This window comes from Heterodontus francisci, chromosome 17 (genome assembly GCF_036365525.1).
Source record: "Heterodontus francisci isolate sHetFra1 chromosome 17, sHetFra1.hap1, whole genome shotgun sequence".
NCBI lineage: Eukaryota > Metazoa > Chordata > Chondrichthyes > Heterodontiformes > Heterodontidae > Heterodontus > Heterodontus francisci.
Genome location: NC_090387.1, coordinates 92,134,444 through 92,155,136, shown reverse-complemented (window position 1 = coordinate 92,155,136; position 20,693 = coordinate 92,134,444). Strand labels below are relative to the sequence as shown.

The following is a 20,693-nucleotide window of genomic DNA, read 5'->3' as shown; positions in this document are numbered from 1 at the left end:
GAGGGTGCAGTGTGGATTCATTGGAATGTTACTGGGGGTGAGGGTGCAGTGTGGATTCAGTAGAATGTTATTGGGGGTGAGGGTGCAGTGTGGATTCAGTCGAATATTATTGGGGATGAGGGTGCAGTGTGGATTCACTGTAATGTTATTGGGGGTGAGGGTGCAGTGTGGATTCACTAGAATATTATTGGGGGTGAGGGTGCAGTGTGGATTCAGTAGAATGTTATTGGGGGTGAGGGTGCAGTGTGGATTCACCAGAATGTTATTGGGGGTGAGGGTGCAGTGTGGATTCACTAGAATATTATTGGGGGTGAGGGTGCAGTGTGGATTCACTAGAATATTATTGGGGGTGAGGGTGCAGTGTGGATTCACTAGAATATTATTGGGGGTGAGGGTGCAGTGTGGATTCACTAGAATGTTATTGGGGGTGAGGGTGCAGTGTGGATTCACTAGAATATTATTGGGGGTGAGGGTGCAGTGTGGATTCACTAGAATATTATTGGGGGTGAGGGTGCAGTGTGGATTCACTAGAATGTTATTGGGGGTGAGGGTGCAGTGTGGATTCACTAGAATATTATTGGGGGTGAGGGTGCAGTGTGGATTCACTCGAATGTTATTGGGGGTGAGGGTGCAGTGTGGATTCACTGTAATGTTATTGGGGGTGAGGGTGCAGTGTGGATTCACTAGAATATTATTGGGGGTGAGGGTGCAGTGTGGATTCAGTAGAATGTTATTGGGGGTGAGGGTGCAGTGTGGATTCACTAGAATGTTATTGGGGGTGAGGGTGCATTGTGGATTCACTAGAATGTTATTGGGGGGTGAGGGTGCAGTGTGGATTCACTAGAATGTTACTGGGGGTGAGGGTGCATTGTGGATTCAGTAGAATGTTTTTGGGGATGAGGGTGCAGTGTGGATTCATTGGAATGTTACTGGGGGTGAGGGTGCAGTGTGGATTCAGTAGAATGTTATTGGGGGTGAGGGTGCAGTGTGGATTCAGTCGAATATTATTGGGGATGAGGGTGCAGTGTGGATTCAGTCGAATATTATTGGGGGTGAGGGTGCAGTGTGGATTCAGTAGAATGTTATTGGGGGTGAGGGTGCAGTGTGGATTCAGTCGAATATTATTGGGGGTGAGGGTGCAGTGTGGATTCAGTAGAATGTTATTGGGGGGTGAGGGTGCAGTGTGGATTCACTAGAATATTATTGGGGATGAGGGTGCAGTGTGGATTCATTGGAATGTTACTGGGGGTGAGGGTGCAGTGTGGATTCAGTAGAATGTTATTGGGGGTGAGGGTGCAGTGTGGATTCAGTCGAATATTATTGGGGATGAGGGTGCAGTGTGGATTCACTGTAATGTTATTGGGGGTGAGGGTGCAGTGTGGATTCACTAGAATGTTATTGGGGGTGAGGGTGCAGTGTGGATTCACTGTAATGTTATTGGGGGTGAGGGTGCAGTGTGGATTCACTAGAATGTTATTGGGGGTGAGGGTGCAGTGTGGATTCACTAGAATGTTATTGGGGGTGAGGGTGCAGTGTGGATTCAGTAGAATGTTATTGGGGGTGAGGGTGCAGTGTGGATTCACTGGAATGTTATTGGGGGTGAGGGTGCAGTGTGGATTCAGTAGAATATTATTGGGGGTGAGGGTGCAGTGTGGATTCACTAGAATGTTATTGGGGGTGAGGGTGCAGTGTGGATTCACTAGAATATTATTGGGGGTGAGGGTGCAGTGTGGATTCACTCGAATGTTATTGGGGGTGAGGGTGCAGTGTGGATTCACTGTAATGTTATTGGGGGTGAGGGTGCAGTGTGGATTCACTAGAATATTATTGGGGGTGAGGGTGCAGTGTGGATTCAGTAGAATGTTATTGGGGGTGAGGGTGCAGTGTGGATTCACCAGAATGTTATTGGGGGTGAGGGTGCAGTGTGGATTCACTAGAATATTATTGGGGGTGAGGGTGCAGTGTGGATTCACTAGAATGTTATTGGGGGTGAGGGTGCAGTGTGGATTCACTAGAATATTATTGGGGGTGAGGGTGCAGTGTGGATTCACTCGAATGTTATTGGGGGTGAGGGTGCAGTGTGGATTCACTGTAATGTTATTGGGGGTGAGGGTGCAGTGTGGATTCACTAGAATATTATTGGGGGTGAGGGTGCAGTGTGGATTCAGTAGAATGTTATTGGGGGTGAGGGTGCAGTGTGGATTCACTAGAATGTTATTGGGGGTGAGGGTGCATTGTGGATTCACTAGAATGTTATTGGGGGGTGAGGGTGCAGTGTGGATTCACTAGAATGTTACTGGGGGTGAGGGTGCATTGTGGATTCAGTAGAATGTTTTTGGGGATGAGGGTGCAGTGTGGATTCATTGGAATGTTACTGGGGGTGAGGGTGCAGTGTGGATTCAGTAGAATGTTATTGGGGGTGAGGGTGCAGTGTGGATTCAGTCGAATATTATTGGGGATGAGGGTGCAGTGTGGATTCAGTCGAATATTATTGGGGGTGAGGGTGCAGTGTGGATTCAGTAGAATGTTATTGGGGGTGAGGGTGCAGTGTGGATTCAGTCGAATATTATTGGGGGTGAGGGTGCAGTGTGGATTCAGTAGAATGTTATTGGGGGGTGAGGGTGCAGTGTGGATTCACTAGAATATTATTGGGGATGAGGGTGCAGTGTGGATTCATTGGAATGTTACTGGGGGTGAGGGTGCAGTGTGGATTCAGTAGAATGTTATTGGGGGTGAGGGTGCAGTGTGGATTCAGTCGAATATTATTGGGGATGAGGGTGCAGTGTGGATTCACTGTAATGTTATTGGGGGTGAGGGTGCAGTGTGGATTCACTAGAATATTATTGGGGGTGAGGGTGCAGTGTGGATTCAGTAGAATGTTATTGGGGGTGAGGGTGCAGTGTGGATTCACCAGAATGTTATTGGGGGTGAGGGTGCAGTGTGGATTCAATAGAATGTTATTGGGGGTGAGGGTGCAGTGTGGATTCACTAGAATGTTATTGGGGGTGAGGGTGCAGTGTGGATTCACTAGAATGTTATTGGGGGTGAGGGTGCAGTGTGGATTCAGTAGAATGTTATTGGGGGTGAGGGTGCAGTGTGGATTCACTAGAATGTTATTGGGGATGAGGGTGCAGTGTGGATTCACTAGAATGTTATTGGGGGTGAGGGTGCAGTGTGGATTCACTAGAATGTTATTGGGGGTGAGGGTGCAGTGTGGATTCACTAGAATGTTATTGGGGGTGAGGGTGCAGTGTGGATTCACTAGAATGTTATTGGGGGTGAGGGTGCAGTGTGGATTCAGTAGAATGTTATTGGGGGTGAGGGTGCAGTGTGGATTCACTAGAATGTTATTGGGGATGAGGGTGCAGTGTGGATTCACTAGAATGTTATTGGGGGTGAGGGTGCAGTGTGGATTCACTAGAATGTTATTGGGGGTGAGGGTGCAGTGTGGATTCACTAGAATGTCATTGGGGGTGAGGGTGCAGTGTGGATTCACTAGAATGTTATTGGGGGTGAGGGTGCAGTGTGGATTCACTAGAATGTTATTGGGGGTGAGGGTGCAGTGTGGATTCACTAGAATGTTATTGGGGGTGAGGGTGCAGTGTGGATTCACTAGAATGTTATTGGGGATGAGGGTGCAGTGTGGATTCACTAGAATGTTATTGGGGGTGAGGGTGCAGTGTGGATTCACTAGAATGTTATTGGGGGTGAGGGTGCAGTGTGGATTCACTAGAATGTTATTGGGGATGAGGGTGCAGTGTGGATGGTTTTCTGAATCCCTCTCCCAGAACAATTACTCTTTTATGGTAAAAACTTATCAGGTTTTGGTTTTAGGCTGGTGACTCTCGAGGCTCTTCCTTGGGATGTTCATACAATGTTCCATGATGTGGGGACCATTGTTACATCATGGTGTTTGAATGTGCTCCATTTTGATAAACAGGTGTCATATCACACCTATTATTTTGGCCTTGGCTTTGGAGTCAGTCTGTCTGCAAAATCCTTTGCTAGCTCAGTATTTGATGATGAGTCATTAGCATGGGATGGGCTGTTTTACATATCAGTGTGTCTCCTCAAGGCCATTCCAGACATTCATAATGTGGATTTGCAGTGCTGGAGGGGTATCAGCTGACCTTTCCCTCCATGTTGCCAGGTTGCAGAGTGTCCATTTTCTGATACCATAGTTCAATAGTTTACTTTTATTTCATAATTCCTCAAGTTCAAGTCATATTTCATCACTGTTCCCTCAGATAACGTGACAAGAGGCACAGTGTACAAAAACAAGCAAGTTATGGTAAACTGTTCCAAATCACTGGTTGGGTCTCAACTAGAGTATTGTATACAATTCTTTTGGAGGGATGTCCAGGCTTAGTGAGGGAGTGGAGGAGATTTATTAGTATGGTAGCAGGGATGAGGGACTACATGGGGAGAGACTGGAGAAGCTGGGATTGTTGTTCTTGGAAGAAGTTAAGAGGAGATTTAATAAAGTTGTTCAAAATCATGAGTTCTGACAATGTGGAGGAAATGTTTGTACTGGCAGTAGCGTCAGGAAACAGAGGACACAGATTGAATGCAATTGGCAAAAGAACCAGAGGGGAAATGGGAATAAAAACATTTAGTAAGTGAGTTATGATCTGGAATGCACTTCCTGATAGGGTGGTGGAAGCAGAAACAATAGAAAATTTCAGAAGGGAATTGGATAAATATTGTAAGGGAATCAATGCTGAGCTGCTCGGAGCTCTGGGCTTTGGGCTCTGATATATTCCTGCTCCTCTGAGCTCTGAATTTAGCTCTGCTCATCGGGATGTAGCCTTCTTTATGAGATGGAACTGAATTCTAATGCTGACAAATCTTTTTGTTCACTGTTTGATGAATCTGAGCATCATAGTGAAAGGATATTTCACAACATTTTTCAGCTGCTCTCGGAATTTGCTCTGAGTCACTGTGTAGATACAAGTGTTTGTGCAGGTACTGAGGAGCTGGAGCAGGTATCCGATGGTATTTGCGTTGGGTGAAGGGGTACGGGAATCAGACATGAATGCAATTCGCTGATGCAGGTAACATGTAACATAGGTCATCCATAAAACAATAAAACTGCCTGAGATAGTGAAGAGTAAAATGATGGATTTTCTGCGTTTGTCCATCTCAGGGTCACTGGGACTCTCTCTATCACTGTCCACCTGGAGTTTCCGGCGGACTCTACTAGCTATTAAAATGTGTCTGACGGTCAGAGTGTTGAGGAGCAAAAGCAAAACGAATGGGAGCAAAGGGGTTAGAAGGCGGTGAAGAATCTCGTATGCTGCCCAGAAGATTGAAGTGTAATACTCTGGTTTTGCGATGCAAAACCATTCCAAGTTATTGAAGATGTACTGAGCTTTAAATTTGAAGAACCAGGGAATACTTTCCAAACAGCTCAGCGCAGGCACTGCTCCAATAATCACCCTTGCAGTTTTCTCAGTGCAATATTTAGTTTTCAGCTTCTGGCAACAAATGGCCACAGATCGATCAAAGGTGAAAGCAACTGTAAACCAGACAGAAATCTCCGTGGTGGCAACAATGAGCATCGTTACCAAACTACATACAGGAGTAATATCCAGGAAAGAAACTGGGAAATAAACAATAAGCCACCTCAGAATCACATCAGTCATGACAACCATGAGATCGGCCGCTGCCATGGCTACCAGGTAATGAGTGACACATTTGGAGAGACCGCAGTTTCCCCGAGACAGGATCACAATCGCCAGCAAGTTAACTGCAAAAAAAAACAAGGCGAGAAAAACTGGTGAAGTTAAAAGCATCAGTTAAACAGGATGTTCTGTTGATTTTTCTGCATCTCATATTTGAAAATGACATCTGATTGGACCAGTGTTTCCAGCAGGAAACGGTTTGTAAAATTAAAAAAAAACATATTGTGAATCAATTGAGAGAAATAAAAGCAGCATTAATCTTAAAAACAGACATGAGTTCTGGCCATCTGACCTCGGTCAGTGAGGGAGGAGGCCAAGGGAGGAGGGCCTAGTGTCAATGGCATGGCGGGAAAGGAAGAGAGAGAGGTGGGAGGGACTGGTGTTAACTGGGGCCTAGGGTCAGCCTGTTGTTAAACAAGAGAGGGGAAGGCAAGGGAAGAGGGCGGCTTACAGTTAACAGTGGGTGGGGGGTGAGGGGGTGGTGGTGGTGGTGGGAGGTGATGGGGGAGGTCATTGTAGCCCCCTTATGTCCTCTTCATAATTTACTTTCCTACCTATGTGTCATCAGCTAATTGAGCAAAGATACCTTTGTTCCCTTCATTTAAGTCATTTATATCAATTGTAAAAAATTGACGCCCCAGCACAGGTTCCTGTGGCACACCACTTGTTGCATCTTTCCAACCAGAAAATGACCCATTTATGCCTACTCTCTGTTTCCTGTTAGCTAGTCAACCTTCTATCCATGCCAATATATTACCCCCGACATCATTATTCAAGAAGGGTAGCTGGGATAAACCAGGCAATTACAGGCCAGTGAGTCTAACATCAGTGGTAGGAAAACTATTGCCAAAAATTTGTGAAGCACAGGATTAATCTCCACTTGGAGAGGCAGGGATTAATCAAGGATAGTCAGCACGGCTTTGTCAGGGGGAGATCATGTTTAACAAACTTGATTGAATTTTTCGAGGTGGTGATTAGATGTGTAGATGAGGGTAAAGCAGTTGATGTAGTCTACATGGACTTCAGTAAAGCTTTTGATAAGGCCCCGCATGGGAGGTTGGTTATGAAGGCAAGAGCCCATGGGATCCAAGGCAACTTGGCAAATTGGATCCAAAATTGACTTAGTGGCAGGAGGCAGAGGGTGATGATCAAGGGTTGCTTTTGTGAGTGGAAGCCTGTGACCTATGGTGTTCCACAGGGATCGGTGCTGGGACCCTTGCTGTTTGCAGTGTACATTAATGATTAGGAAGTGAATATAGGAGGTATGATCAGTAAGTTCACAGATGACACAAAAATTGGTGGTGTCATAAATAGTGAGGGAGAAAGACATGGATTATCGGACGATTTCGATGGGCTGGTAAGATGGGCAGAGCAGTAGCAAATGAGAAGGGGCAGAGGGTACAAGGCTACGGTCCGAGTGCTGGAAAATGGGATTAAAATATATAGGTGCTTGATGGCCGGCACAGACACGATGGGCCAAAGGGCCGTATTCCGTACTCTTTGTTTGTAACTCGATGACTCTATGACCATGAGCTTTTATTTTCTGCAATGACCTTTGATGTGGCACCTTATCAAATGCCTTCTGGAAATCTAAGTACAATACATCCACTGGTTCCCCTTTATCCACAGTACATCTAACTCCCTCAAAGAACTCAAATAAATTGGTTAAACATGATTTCCCCTTCACAAAACCATGTTGACTCTGCCTGATTACCTTGAACTTTTCTACATGCCCTGTTGTAACATCTTTAATAATAGCTTCTAACATTTTCCCTCAGACAGATGTTAAGCTAACTGGCCTGTAGTTTCCTGCTTTCTGTCTTCCTCCCTTTTTGAACAAAGGAGTTAAATTTGCTATTTTCCAATCTAACGGAACCTTCCCCAAATCTAGGGAATTTTGGAAAATTAAAACTAACGTATTAACTATCTCACTAAGCACTTCTTTTAACACCCTAGGATGAAGTCCATCAGGACTCGGGGACTTGTCAGCCCGCAGCTCCAACAATTTGTTCAGTATCACTTCCTTGGTGATTGTAATTTTATTGAGTTCCTCCCTCCCTTCCATTTCCTGATTGACAGCTAATACTGGGATAAAAACAAGAAATGCTGGAACCACTCGGCAGGTCTGGCAGCATCTGTGGAAAGAGAAGCAGAGTTAACGTTTCGGGTCAGTGACCCTTCTTCGGAACTGACAAATATTAAAAATGTCACAGGTTATAAGCAAGTGAGGTGGGGGTGGGGCAAGAGATAACAAAGGAGAAGGTGTAGATTGGACAAGGCCACATCGCTGACCAATAGGTCATGGAGCAAAGGCAAACAATATGTTAATGGTGTGTTGAAAGACAAAGCATTAGTACAGAAAAGGTGTTGACGAACTGAATATTGAACAGCAGCAAGTGCAAACATGAAAAAAAAAACAGTGGGTAAGCAAACTAAACAAACTAAGATGAAATGAAATAAATGCAAAAAAAGATTGTAAAAAATGTAAAAAAAGAAATAAGAAAAAACAACTAAAAATGAAAGTAAAATGGGGGGCTGTCATGCTCTGAAATTATTGAACTCAATGTTCAGTCCAGCAGGCTGTAGTGTGCCTAATCAGTAGATGAGATGCTGTTGCTTGAGCTTGCGTTGATGTTCACTAGAACACTGCAGCAATCCCAGGACAGAGATTTGAGCATGAGAGCAGGGGGGAGTGTTGAAATGGCAAGCAACTGGAAGCTCAGGGTCCTGCTTGCGGACTAAGCGAAGGTGTTCCACAATGTGGTCTCCCAGTCTGCTCTTGGTCTCCCCAATGTAGAGGAGACCACATTGTGAGCAGCGAATACAGTATACTACATTGAAAGAGGTGCAAGTAAATCGCTGCTTCACCTGAAAGGAGTGTTTGGGGCCTGGGATAGTGAGGAGAGAGGAGGTAAATGGGCAGGTATTACACCTCCTGCGATTGCAGGGGAAGATGCCATGGGACGGGGACGAGGTGGTGGGGGCAATGGAGGAGTGGACCAGGGTGTCGCGGAGGGAACGATCCCTTCGGAATGCTGACGGGAAGGGAGGGGAAGATGCGTTTGGTCGTGGCATCACGCTGGAGGTGGCGGAAATGGCGGAGGATGATCCTTTGGATATGGAGGCTGATGGGGTGGAAAGTGAGGATAAGGGGAACCCTGTCACGGTTCTGGGAGGGAGGGGAAGGGTTGAGGGCAGAGGTACGGGAAATGGGCTGGACACGGTCTGCCGCACACTCCGCAGTATTTTGCTTTTATTTTAGGTAATCCTGGGATGTTACTTGTGTCCTCTATAGTTGAAGACCGATGCAAAATATCTGATCAATTCATCTTCCTACTCCCACCCCTCTTTAGCTAACCCTATCGTCATATTCTTCTATTCTTTTCTCCCTCTTGTGATTATCTAGCTCCCTCTTCAATGCATCTATGCTATTTACCTCAACTACTCCCTTTGTTAGTGAGTTGCTGTCGATGTTTACACATTCGGGCGGCACAGTGGCGCAGTGGTTAGCACCGCAGCCTCACAGCTCCAGCGACCCGGGTTCAATTCTGGGTACTGCCTGTGTGGAGTTTGCAAGTCCTCCCTGTGTCTGCGTGGGTTTCCTCCGGGTGCTCCGGTTTCCTCCCACATGCCAAAGACTTGCAGGTTGATAGGTTAATTGGCCATTATAAATTGCCCCTAGTATAGTTAGGTGGTCGGGAAATATAGGGACAGGTAGGGATATGGTAGGAATATGGAATTAGTGTAGGATTAGTATAAATGGGTGGTTGATGGTCGGCACAGACTCGGTGGGCCGAAGGGCCTGTTTCAGTGCTGCATCTCTAAACTAAACTAAAAAACAATTCAGTTGCCAATGTAATGTCTCAGACCCTGAAGCAATAAACATATATCGAGGATCCTCCCAGATTCCCAGTAAGGGCCTTCCTGACGAAGAGGCATTGAACTCAGTGTTGATTCTCCACAATTCCTGCCTACACCTGCCTTTTGTCATTGCACTGGACAGAGGGGGAATAGAGAAGCTGCAAAGGTTACAAGTGTCAGGGACAAGCTGGATCACAGGAGTCTCAGCTCAATCTCCTGAAAGGCATTCACCACCTGCTCGCCAACAATGTTGTCTGCAGAATGGAATCTGAACTGAACCCTATGTCTGTTGAGTGTATTGAGGGGCTCAGATGCTTAGAGCAATTGTGTTTGATTTCATTTGGCCCCTTGGGAAGAACTGCTCACAGACAGGATACACTTATTGTCTGCCCCCTTTCTAACTTAGCGTTTCTCTCAGGAATTTCCTTTGTGCCATTCCACTCTGAAAGGGAGGGATTTCCTCTGCCATGTGCTGTTCCACACTCTCCACTTCTTCACCCTTTTCTTCCATCAGGATATAATCTGGTGAAACATTCTACCATTTGGTATGGTGGTTGGTCCAGTGGAGGATTCCGTTCTCCGGGATCTTTTCGAGCACCACTGGAGACCCGGGATGGAGATTATTGGCCTTCAATCACCAACTGAGACAAGGCCTGGCTGTCCACTCTTTCCAGGGCCAGAACAAAATCAATATTGACACATCTCATCCGTCTGTTTTTCTGTTACCTGAAGGAGTGTATCTCTATTTTTGATTGTATTTCATCCCTACAATGCTAATCCTAGGTCATCCAGTGTGCAGGGTGGGCAGCTTGGAATGATCTTCTGAGCCTGGCAAAAGTCAACAGTTACAGGATGTGCAAGATTGTCAGGAATGATATTGCCTCCTACTTGTACAGACCTGGGATTGAACCCAAAACTTAACGTCCTTTCTGGCACAAACACACAGTGGTCAGTGAATCATGGATTCACATGGGTTAGAATTATTGATGAAACAAAAAGTAATCTTACAAACGATGTTGCTGCACTCTTACACCAGCTCCTGCTCATGTATCTTTCTTTTCTAATTTAGCTGTAGTTGTGGTAATTTATTCCACTGAATATTCTTTCAAACAACAATTTTTCATTTAGACAGCACCTTCAAATTAGGGAAATTCCTCAAAGCATAAGGAAAAAATTGACACTGAACCGAAAAGGAGCATATTAGGAGGGTTGACCAAAAGCTTTAGAGGTGGGTTTCAAGGAATGTTTAAGAGCAGAAGAAAGTGCAGAGGTGGGGGAGGGGAGTTCCAGAGCATGGGATCCAGGTAGCTGCAAGGATGGCCACCAGTGGTGGGGTGGAGTGAAGGGGTTCACAAGTGGACAGTTAGAGGAATGAGAGATCAGAGGGGGTTTTAGGGCTGGGGAAATTTATAAGGGCGGCGCAGTGGTTAGCACCGCAGCCTCACAGCTCCAGCAACCCGGGTTCAATTCTGGGTACTGCCTGTGTGGAGTTTGCAAGTTCTCCCTGTGTCTGCGTGGGTCTCCTCCGGGTGCTCCGGTTTCCACCCACAGGCAAAAGACTTGCAGGTTGATAGGTGAATTGGTCGTTATAAAATTGCCACTAGTACAGGTAGGTGGCAGGGGAATATCGGGACAGGTGAGGATGTGGTAGGAATATGGGATTAGTGTCGGATTAGTTTAAATGGTTGGTTAATGGTCGGCACAGACTCGGTGGGCCGAAGGGCCTGTTTCAGTGCTGTATCTCGAAATCTAAAATTCTACATCTAATTTAAAGAGAAGGAAGGGTGGGCGATGAAGGAATTTAAACAGGAGAAACAGAGGTTTAAATTGGAGACACTGGGGAAACCAGGAGCTAAATGAAGCTCAGTGAGCACAGGGTGAGTAGGAGTTTGTACTGGATAGGATAGGAGCAGCAGTGTATTAGATGGAGATGAATGGAGGTTAGAATGGGCAGAAAGAACATTACAAAGGAGGAGGTGTTGGAGGTTTGGAAGCGCATTAAGGTGGATAAATCCCCAGGGCCTGACCAGGTGTATCCTAGGATGCTATGGGAAGCAAGGGAGGAGATTGCTGGGGCCCTGGCAGATATTTATGTATCATCATTAGCCACGGGTGAGGTACTGGAAGACTGGAGGATAGCTAATATTGTGCCTTTATTTCAGAAGGGCAGCAGGGATAAGCCAGGGAACGACAGGCCGGTGAGCCTTACATCAGTGGTGGGAACGTTATTGGAAGGGATTCTGAGAGACAGGGTTTAAATGCATTTGGAAAGGCAAGGTCTGATTAGTGATAGTCAGCATGGCTTTGTGCATGGGAAATCATGTCTCACGAATTTGATTGAATTTTTTGAGGAGGTGACCAAGAGGATTGACGAGGGCAGGGCGATGGACGTTGTCTACATAGACTTTAGCAAGGCCTTTGACAAGGTCCTGCATGGTAGGCTGGTCCAGAAGGTTCGAACACATGGGATCCAGGGTGAACTAGCAAATTGGATACCAAATTGGCTTGGTGACAGTAGGCAGAGGGTGGTAGTGGAGGGTTGTTTTTCAGATTGGAGGCCGGTGACCTGTGGTGTGCCGCAGGGATTAGTGCTGTGTCCTCTGTTGTTTGTCATATATATTAATGACTTGGATGTGAATGTAGGGGGCATGATCAGTAATTTTGCAGATTACACCAAAATTGGTAGTACAGTGGACAGTGAAGAAGGTTGTCTAAGGTTACAACAGGATATAGATCAACTGGGAAAGTGGGCAAGGGATTGGCAAATGGAATTTAACGCAGACAAGTGTGAAGTGATGCATTTTGGGAAGTTAAACCAGGGCAGGACATATACAGTGAATGGCAGGGCCCTGGGGAGTGTCGTTGGTGTCTCCCTTGGGTGCAGGTACATAGTTCCCTGAAAGTGGCAACACAGGTAGGCAGGCTGGTGAAGAAGGTGTGTGGCATGCTTGCCTTCATTAGCCTAGGCATTGAATACAAGAGATGGGACATCATGTTACAATTGTACATAGCGTTGGTTAGGCCGCATTTGGAGTGCTGTGCGCAGTTCTGTTCGCCACACTAAAGGAAAGATGTGATTAAGCTAGAGAGGTACTTGAATGAGAAAGGCATAGAGGGATATGGAATTAGTGCAGGCAGGTGGGATTAGTATAGAGAGGCATTATGGACGCGATGGGCCGAAGGGCCTGTTTCTATGCTGTACAACTCTCTGACTCTAAAGACCATTTGATCCACCTTCAATTCCAACATCCAGTAAAACCCCATAATGTGTCCGCACAATACAATATTCAGTAGTTTCTCACATGCTCCCGGGTTTCTGTTCCAGTATCGAGACCAAATCTATAGCTTGATGACTTTTGGTGTGAAGAACTTCCTGAAATCTGACCCACTGTCATGGTTTGGTCTGAAATAGTGCCCAGAATGTTCATTGTTCTAGACTTTTTACATCGGAAAATACATCTTTCAGTCACTCCTTTCAAGGCTGAAAAGGCCAGGTTTTTCTACTTTTCCTTCACAACTTGTTCTCTGTGCCCAGAGATCTTCTGGCTGTTCTCTAAACTGGTTCCTTTTCTACTCAGGATCAGAACGTGAGTGAGTGAGTGCTCAGTTTGAGCATTGCTCCTTCATTTTCATTCCAATGTTGTAAGTACATGACTCTGTATTAAATTTATTTGGTTTAATATTACTGCACCGTGATCTTGACAACTGGCCAGTGGGTTCTCTAACATTTTGGGATTCGGTTGACAATTACACCACCATTTCTGAAGTAAACATGTTTTCACAGCATCATCTTTGAAGGGCTATCCAATTAGTCCTGCTCTTTTCCCATAACCCTGCAATCTTTTCCCATTCAAGTATTTATCCAGTTCCCTTTTATTATTGAATCTGTCCTTTCAGGCAATGCCTTCCAGATCACAACATCTTGCTGTATAAAAGGTGACCTCATGCTACCTCTGGTACTTTTGCCAATGATCTTAAATCTGTGTCCTCTGGTTACTAAACATTCACCCACTGGTAACAGTTTCTCCTTATTTAATCTATCAAAACCATTCATCATTTTGAATGCCTTGATCAAATTTCCTCTTAAAATTCTCTGCTCCAAGGACAAGCCAGCTTTTCCGGTCTCTCCAAGTAACTGACATCATTCATTCCTGGAACCATTCTGGTAAATTTCCTCTGCACCTTCTCTAAATGCGTGGCTTTATTCCTAAAATGTGTTGCACAGAATTGACCAGAATACTCCAGCTCAGGCCTAACCGGTGCTTCATAAATGATCAGAAAAGTGTCCATGCTTATTTCCTGTATTCCATTATTAATAAAGCCAAGAAACCCATATGCCTCTGTAACAGCCTTCTCAACTTGCCCTGCTATCTTCAAAACTTTGTGTACATACCTCTTCAAGTCTCACTTCCTGAACCCCCTTTAAAATTGTACCATGCCCTTCATATTGTCAGCCCTCGTTCTTTCTACCAAAATTATTAAACTTATACTTCAGTGCATTAAATTTCATCTGCCATGTGTCTGCCCATTTCACCAGTCTGAGTCCTGAAGTCCGTCATTTTACGAACATATGAATTAGGAGCAGAAGTAGGCCATTCAGCCCCTCGAGCCTGCTCCACCGTTCCATAAGATCCTGGCTGATCTGTTGGTGTTTGGAATTCCACACTCCCATCTACCCCCAATAACCATTGATGACATTGCCTAACAAGAATCTGCCTAGCTCCGCCTTAAATATATTCAATGACACCACCTCACTACTTTCTGAAACAGAGAGTTTCAGAGTCGCACAACCCTCTGAAATAAAAAGAAAATTCTCCTCATCTCTGTCCTAAAAGGGTGACCACTAACTTTAAAACAGCCCTAGTTCTAGACTCACGCACAAGAGGAAACATCCTCTCTACACCCACCTTGTCAAGACACTTCAGGATCTTATCAACTTCAATCAAGTCTCCCCTCACTCCACTAAACTCCAATGAAATCAAGCCCAGTCTGTCCAATATTTCCTCATAAGACAACCTTCTCATTCCAGGTATCAATCTAGTAAACCTCCTCTGAACTGTCTCCAATGCATTCACATCCTTCCTTCAATCAGGAGACCAAAACTGCACACAGTATTCAAGATGTGGTCTCACCAATGTTCTGTATACTGAAGCATAACATCCTTACTTTTATTCTCAATTCCTCTCATAAGCAAGGATAGCTTTCCATTAGCCTTCTTTATTACCTGCTGTACCTGCATTCTAATTTTTTGTAACTCATGCACGAGAAAACCTAGATCCCCTCGCACCTCAGAATTCTGAAGTCATTCTCCATTTAAATAATCCTCTGCTTTTTTATTCTTCCTGCCGAAGTGAACAACTTCACATTTTCTCACATTATGCTCCATCTTCCAGATCCTTGCCCACTCACTCAGCCTATCTATATCACTCTACAACCTCCTTTTGACCTCTTCACAACATACTTTCCTAACTATCTTTGTGTCATCTTTAAATGTAGCTCCGATGCCATCAGTTCCCTCATCTAAGTCATTAATATCAATTATAAAATGTTGAGGCCTCAGCACAGACCCCTGTTTTCTCCAGCCAGCCAATCTTTTTTTCTGTGCTGCTATGTTAGCCCCTACACCATGGGCTCCTACATTGCACATAAACCTTTTATGTGGCACCTTGCTAAATGCCTTTTGGAAATCCAAGTACAGTACGTCAATGGGTTCCCCTTTATCCACAGTACATGTCACTCCTTCAAAGAACTCCAACAAATTGGTTAAACATGATTTCCCTTTCACAAAACCCTGCTGACTATTTCCGATTACCTTGAGTTTTTGTAAGTACCCAGCTACAAACTCCTTAATGACTGATTATAACACCTTCTCCACAACAGACAGCAAGCTAACTGGCCATTAGTTACAGGTTTTCTGCTTCCCCCACTTCCTGAATAGAGGGGCTTTCCAGTCTGATGACACCTTTCCAGAATCTAGCGAATTTTGCAAAATTAACATTAACGCACCTACTACCTCATTAGCCATCTCTTTTAAGACCCGAGGATGAAATCGATCAGGACCCAGGCCCGCAGCTCCACAAGAAAGGGGTCAGTGACCTTCCAGATATCTTTGGTCAGTGCCGCTTCTCTGGTGATTGTAATTTCACCAAGTTCCTCTCATCCTTCCACTTCCTGATAAACAGCTATTACTGGAATGTATTTTGTATCCTCTATAGAGAAGACAGAAGCAAAATATTAGTTCATTGCATCCGCCATTTCCTTATTACCTGCTATTAACTCCTCATTCTCACTCTCTAGAGGACCAACACTTACTTTACTTACTCTTTTCCTTTGTAAATACCTGTAGAAACTCTTGCTATCCATTTTTACATTTCCAGCTAGCTTCCTCTCATACTCTAATTTCTTTCTCCTAATTAACCTTTTAGTCATTCTCTGCCATTCTTCATATTCTGACCAATCATCTGAACTGCCACTCATTTTTGTGCAATTACATGCTTTTTCCTTAAGTTTGATGCTTTCCTAAACTCCTTTAGTTAACCACGGATGGCAGGTCCTCTCGCTAGAATTTTTCTTTATGGTAGGAATATAATTATTCTGAGTATTCTGAAATATCCCCTTAAATGTCTGCCACTGCTTCGTTATTGATCTATCAACCCAGTTCACATCAGCTTGCTCAGCTTTCATGCCCACATAATTACCCTTATTCAAGTTTGAAGTACTATTCTCAGACCCACTCTTGTCTCTTTCCAACTAGATGTAAAATTCAATCATATTGTGGTTGCTTCTACTTTTACTCTGATGTCATTAATTAATCCTGTCACCTTACGCAATACCAAGTCTAATATAACCTGATCTTTGGTTGGTTGCAGAACCCGCTGTGGTGCTCTGAGAAACTGTCTTGAAAGCATTCTATGAACTCCTCATCCAGGCTAATATTGTCAATCTGATTTTTCCAGTTTATATGTAGATTAAATTCACCCATGATTATTGCCGTCCCATTTTCACAAGCACTTAATATTTCTTCTTGTACACTTCATCCTGCATTGTGATTACTGTTCAGGGGCCTGTAGACACTCCCACTGGTGACTTCTTTCCCGTACTATTCCTCATTCCACCAAAACTGATTCTCCATCCTGATCTCCTGAACTAAGGCCCAAGGTCCTATTATCCTATTGTTTACTACATTTCCAAGTTGTGTGTCACCTGGAAGCTTTGAAATGATGCCCTATATATCCAACACAATGTCATTAACATATATCAAAAAGAGCAGTTCTCCCAACACTGACTCCAAGTGTATACCACTGTTTACCTCCTTTTAGTCTGAAAAATAAATGGCCACCGCAACACTCTGCTTTCTGCCTCTAAGCCAATTTCATAATGACACAGCCACTTTCCTTTTAATCCCATGGACGACAGTTTTGATAACAAGTCTTTAATAAGTGAAGAATTTTGTCAACCACCTATCTAAAATACATGGACATAACATCAACTGTGCTACTTTCATCCTTTGCTCCAACAAAGTCAATTAAGTTTGTTTTCTGCCTAATCGAAAAACATTACACTTATCACTTGACATAGATCATTGTTGAGCCCAGAACATGTCTTGCCCATAAATCTCCAGTAATCTCCTTTCAGGCTCACGTTCCCCTTTTCCCTTTACAATCTTCTCAATGACCTGCACAACATCTGCTAAAAGAGCAGGAAGAGGAAGGTGAGGCAACACATGAGGTCAAGCATCTCACAATGGATTCCACAATTATTATTATTATTAGAATCATATTAAACAAATACCATATCTGCAGTGTATACACACTGAAAACAGACTGCAGATGAAGATGTAATGAAGATATCAGACACAGTGCCACATTATAAAACCTCCAGAAATAAAACAGTCAAAATGTAAAGACATCGGTAGCTTCGGTTTTGCAGCATTATTCACCCCAAATCAGCCAAATTACATTCAGTGCAAAATAGGATTTGCATGATCTTTTGTGTTAGCTTATAAATATTACGTTAGATACTGGTACTGTCCACAAAACTGTCCACGTTTCTAGATCTAATTCATCACCATGGACAATTTTCACCAATTGTGCCTATTTATGAGCCTTCAAGGAGGCTCCTAAAATTAAGCTGTTTTGTTTAGGCACAAGGGCACCAATAGGCATGTTTTAAAATAATTTCAACATTACTTTTTTATTACTATGAAACTGACTATTGTCTTTCAAGTAACGATTAAACAGTTCTGTACAGCTTTTCAAATTCATTTTCAATTATTTAAATCTTAGATTTCAAATGCTTATTTTTTGTGTTAAATCCATTTTCAACTGTATTAATAAAGCTGCACGAGATTATCACTCTTAAATATATCAAGAAATATGTATAATTCACTCCAAAATGCTGACCGATCGTGCTGGTTCATGGCAGATTTCAGAGACATTCAAATGAGTTTGAACAAAACTTGAGGAAAAAAGCATTTCTCAAAACTAGCACAATTTGCACCCAGATCGCAGAAACACTTCACCAATGACACAACAATAAACAGATATTAGGAACTTATTAGTAACTTACTGGGCACTCCAATGGCACCAAGCACAGGACAGTAAATGATCTCAACATCAGCGAGTGTCGGTATTAAATTGAACAAATATTTCATGCTCAGTTTAAAGCAAGAACTCCAACTTTAACTGAAACTGTGATCATCTAAAGGAGCCTTTATACATACACAACACATCGTCCAGGGACATAATTAGGTTGGGTGATCAACTTCTACTTAAATAATAAACTTTGATCCATGTTCTGTTTATGCTCATCAAATCGAGGAATATGAATCTTCAGAAATCAGTTTAATTCTGGTCATTTCACTTCAGCATTTGGCCTGCTGAGGTCAGGTGTTTTAGAGGGAGATGTGCCTGAAAATGGACTTTATTCTGCTTCAATCTTCAAAGACCACCACAACTGTTCCAAAGTAATATAGTATTATTATCATTATTACTTTTATCAACATGAAAAAAGGAAATTAAAATTAAAGAAATGTGACCAATTTGGGAGCAAAAAGGGAATCAGCTTTCGAGCAGAGAACATGGAAGAGGTAATAAGTACTTTATTAATCTGTCCTCAGAAAACAAGAAGATGCTGCTGCCAAAGTCCGAGAATAATGGGGTCGGAGGAGAGAAATTGGATATGGTAAACTGTATGAAAAGAATAAGAACATAAGAAATAGGAGCAGGAGTCGGCCATTCGGCCCCTCGAACCTGCTTCACCATTCAAGAAGATCATGAATGATCTGATTTTTGCCGTAACTCCACTATCTGCCCCCCATAACCCTTGATTCCCTTGTCAATCGAGAATATGTCTAAGTCAGCCTTGAACATATTCAATGACCCAGCCTCACTTGCTCACTGTGGAAGAGAATTCCAAAAACTAATGACCCTCTCGGAGAAGAAATTCCTCCTCATCGCCATCTTAAATGGGAGTCCCCTAATTTGTAAATTGTGACCTCTTGTTCTAGTTTCTCCCACAAAGGGAAACATCCTCTCTGCATCTACCCTGTCCAGCCCCTTCAGAATCTTGTATGGTTCAGTAAGATCACCTCTCGATCTTCTAAACCCCAATGACTATTGGCCGAACCTGCTCAAACTTTCCTCATAAGCCAAACCCTTTGTCCCAGGAATCAGTATAGTGAACCTCTCTGGTCTGCTTCCAATGCAAGTATGTCCCTCCTTAAATAAGGTGACTTACACAGTACTTTAGGTGCAGTCCCACAAATGCCCCTTTGTGTTGCAGCAAGATGTCCCTACTTTTATATTCCTCTTGCAATAGGGGCGAATCTCCCATTTGCCTTCATAACTACTTGCTGTTTCTGCATCCTGACTTTTTGTGATTCATATTCAAGGACCTCCAGGGTCCCTCGGTACATCAGCACTCTGCAGTCTTCATCCATTGAAATAATATTCTGCTTTTCTATTTTTCCTGCCAAAGCGGACAAACTTGCATTTTTCCACATTATACTCCATCTGCAATTTTTTCCCCATTCACTTAACCTGTTGTTACGACCGACTGCTCCAGTCAAAGCCCCCAATCAAAATATGAAACTCTGATTGTGCTGGGAGAAACACACTGTTATTTCGGTCCCGCCCCTCCACAGATCGCCTAACATATCATCTTAACCTTTTCAAAACAAAGACCCAGCCAAATTGTACCATCTATTAACCCCCAAATGAGGCTAACCAAACCGGGTGTCTTTAAATCAACAAATTAACCGTTTAATTAGAAAAAATTAAATTCTTAAATGCTACAAAGATATAAACAACATTTAAAATAGAACAAAATTAGAGTCCTTTCTGATTTACGCTCCTGCCAGAGGTGAAAAAAGTCCAAGCAATTTTCCCGGGTCCAGTGAGGAAAGGAAAACAGTCCAACACCCAAAGTTTCAAACTCCTCCTTCTTCCAGCGATGACCACAGTAGATCAGCAACTCGCAAAAACTTTCAATAGAATCAATTTGGCTTTAGAATTTTTGAGGGATAAGAGATTGTCACAGTCCCGCATCTCTTCCTTCAGTTCAAATTATCAGAGATCTCTGTTTTGACTTGACTTTTTAGAATTTTGATTGAGAATAATAAATAAACAGACTAAATTCTCTTCCTTCAGTTTAAATGGTCTGAGAGTGCTCCTTTCAGGTGCTAACACACAGCTGTCTGTCTGTGTCCTCTCTTGGAACAATCTGTTTGCACTATAAGTCTGTTCAAAATTAAATTGTAACAAATGCTCAGTCCGAGTGGCTGTATCCAAGGTAACGAGAATGCATCCTTTGAATTGCAGTCTCTGAATGGCTGTATCCAAGGCGATGAGAATGCATTCTTTGGCTCAGCCTTTAGAGCATGCTGCCTGAAAGCAGTACGGTTCTTTTTCCTACCTTAAAGGCTCACCGCATTCTTCCTGGAAAAAAAGCTACAGGATCATAACACTATCTATATCCCTTTGCAGACATTTTGTATCCTCCTCACAACTTGCTTTCCTAGCTACATTCATATCACCAGCAAATATGGCTGCAATACAGTCGGTTCCTTCAGTCAAGTCATTAATGTTGTTCGTAAATAGTTGAGGCCCCAGTCACTGATCTCTGTGGCACTCCACTAATTATAGTTTG

At 43.6% G+C, this 20,693-nt stretch overlaps 1 protein-coding gene across 1 annotated transcript; it reads right to left on the bottom strand.

Moving 5' to 3' along the window:
• Positions 1–4,856: 4,856 nt before the first annotated feature.
• LOC137378653 (probable G-protein coupled receptor 139) lies at positions 4,857–18,198 on the bottom strand. Its single transcript, XM_068048942.1, has 2 exons — positions 18,114–18,198; positions 4,857–5,749 (listed from the first exon to the last, which is right to left on the bottom strand). The coding sequence occupies exons 1-2, from the start codon at positions 18,196–18,198 to the stop codon at positions 4,857–4,859; spliced, it is 978 nt and encodes a 325-aa protein (XP_067905043.1).
• Between the last annotated feature and the right edge of the window lie 2,495 nt (positions 18,199–20,693).

What these genes read in the sequence shown, in the direction of transcription:
- LOC137378653 (XM_068048942.1), bottom strand. Translation starts at nt 18,198, where the DNA reads ATGAAATATTTGTTCAATTTAATACCGACACTCGCTGATGTTGAGATC. An exon ending in TGGTGCCATTGGAGTGCCCA is followed by an intron (nt 5,750 to 18,113) that starts GTAAGTTACTAA and finishes TTTTTTTTGCAG; the next exon opens with TTAACTTGCTGGCGATTGTG.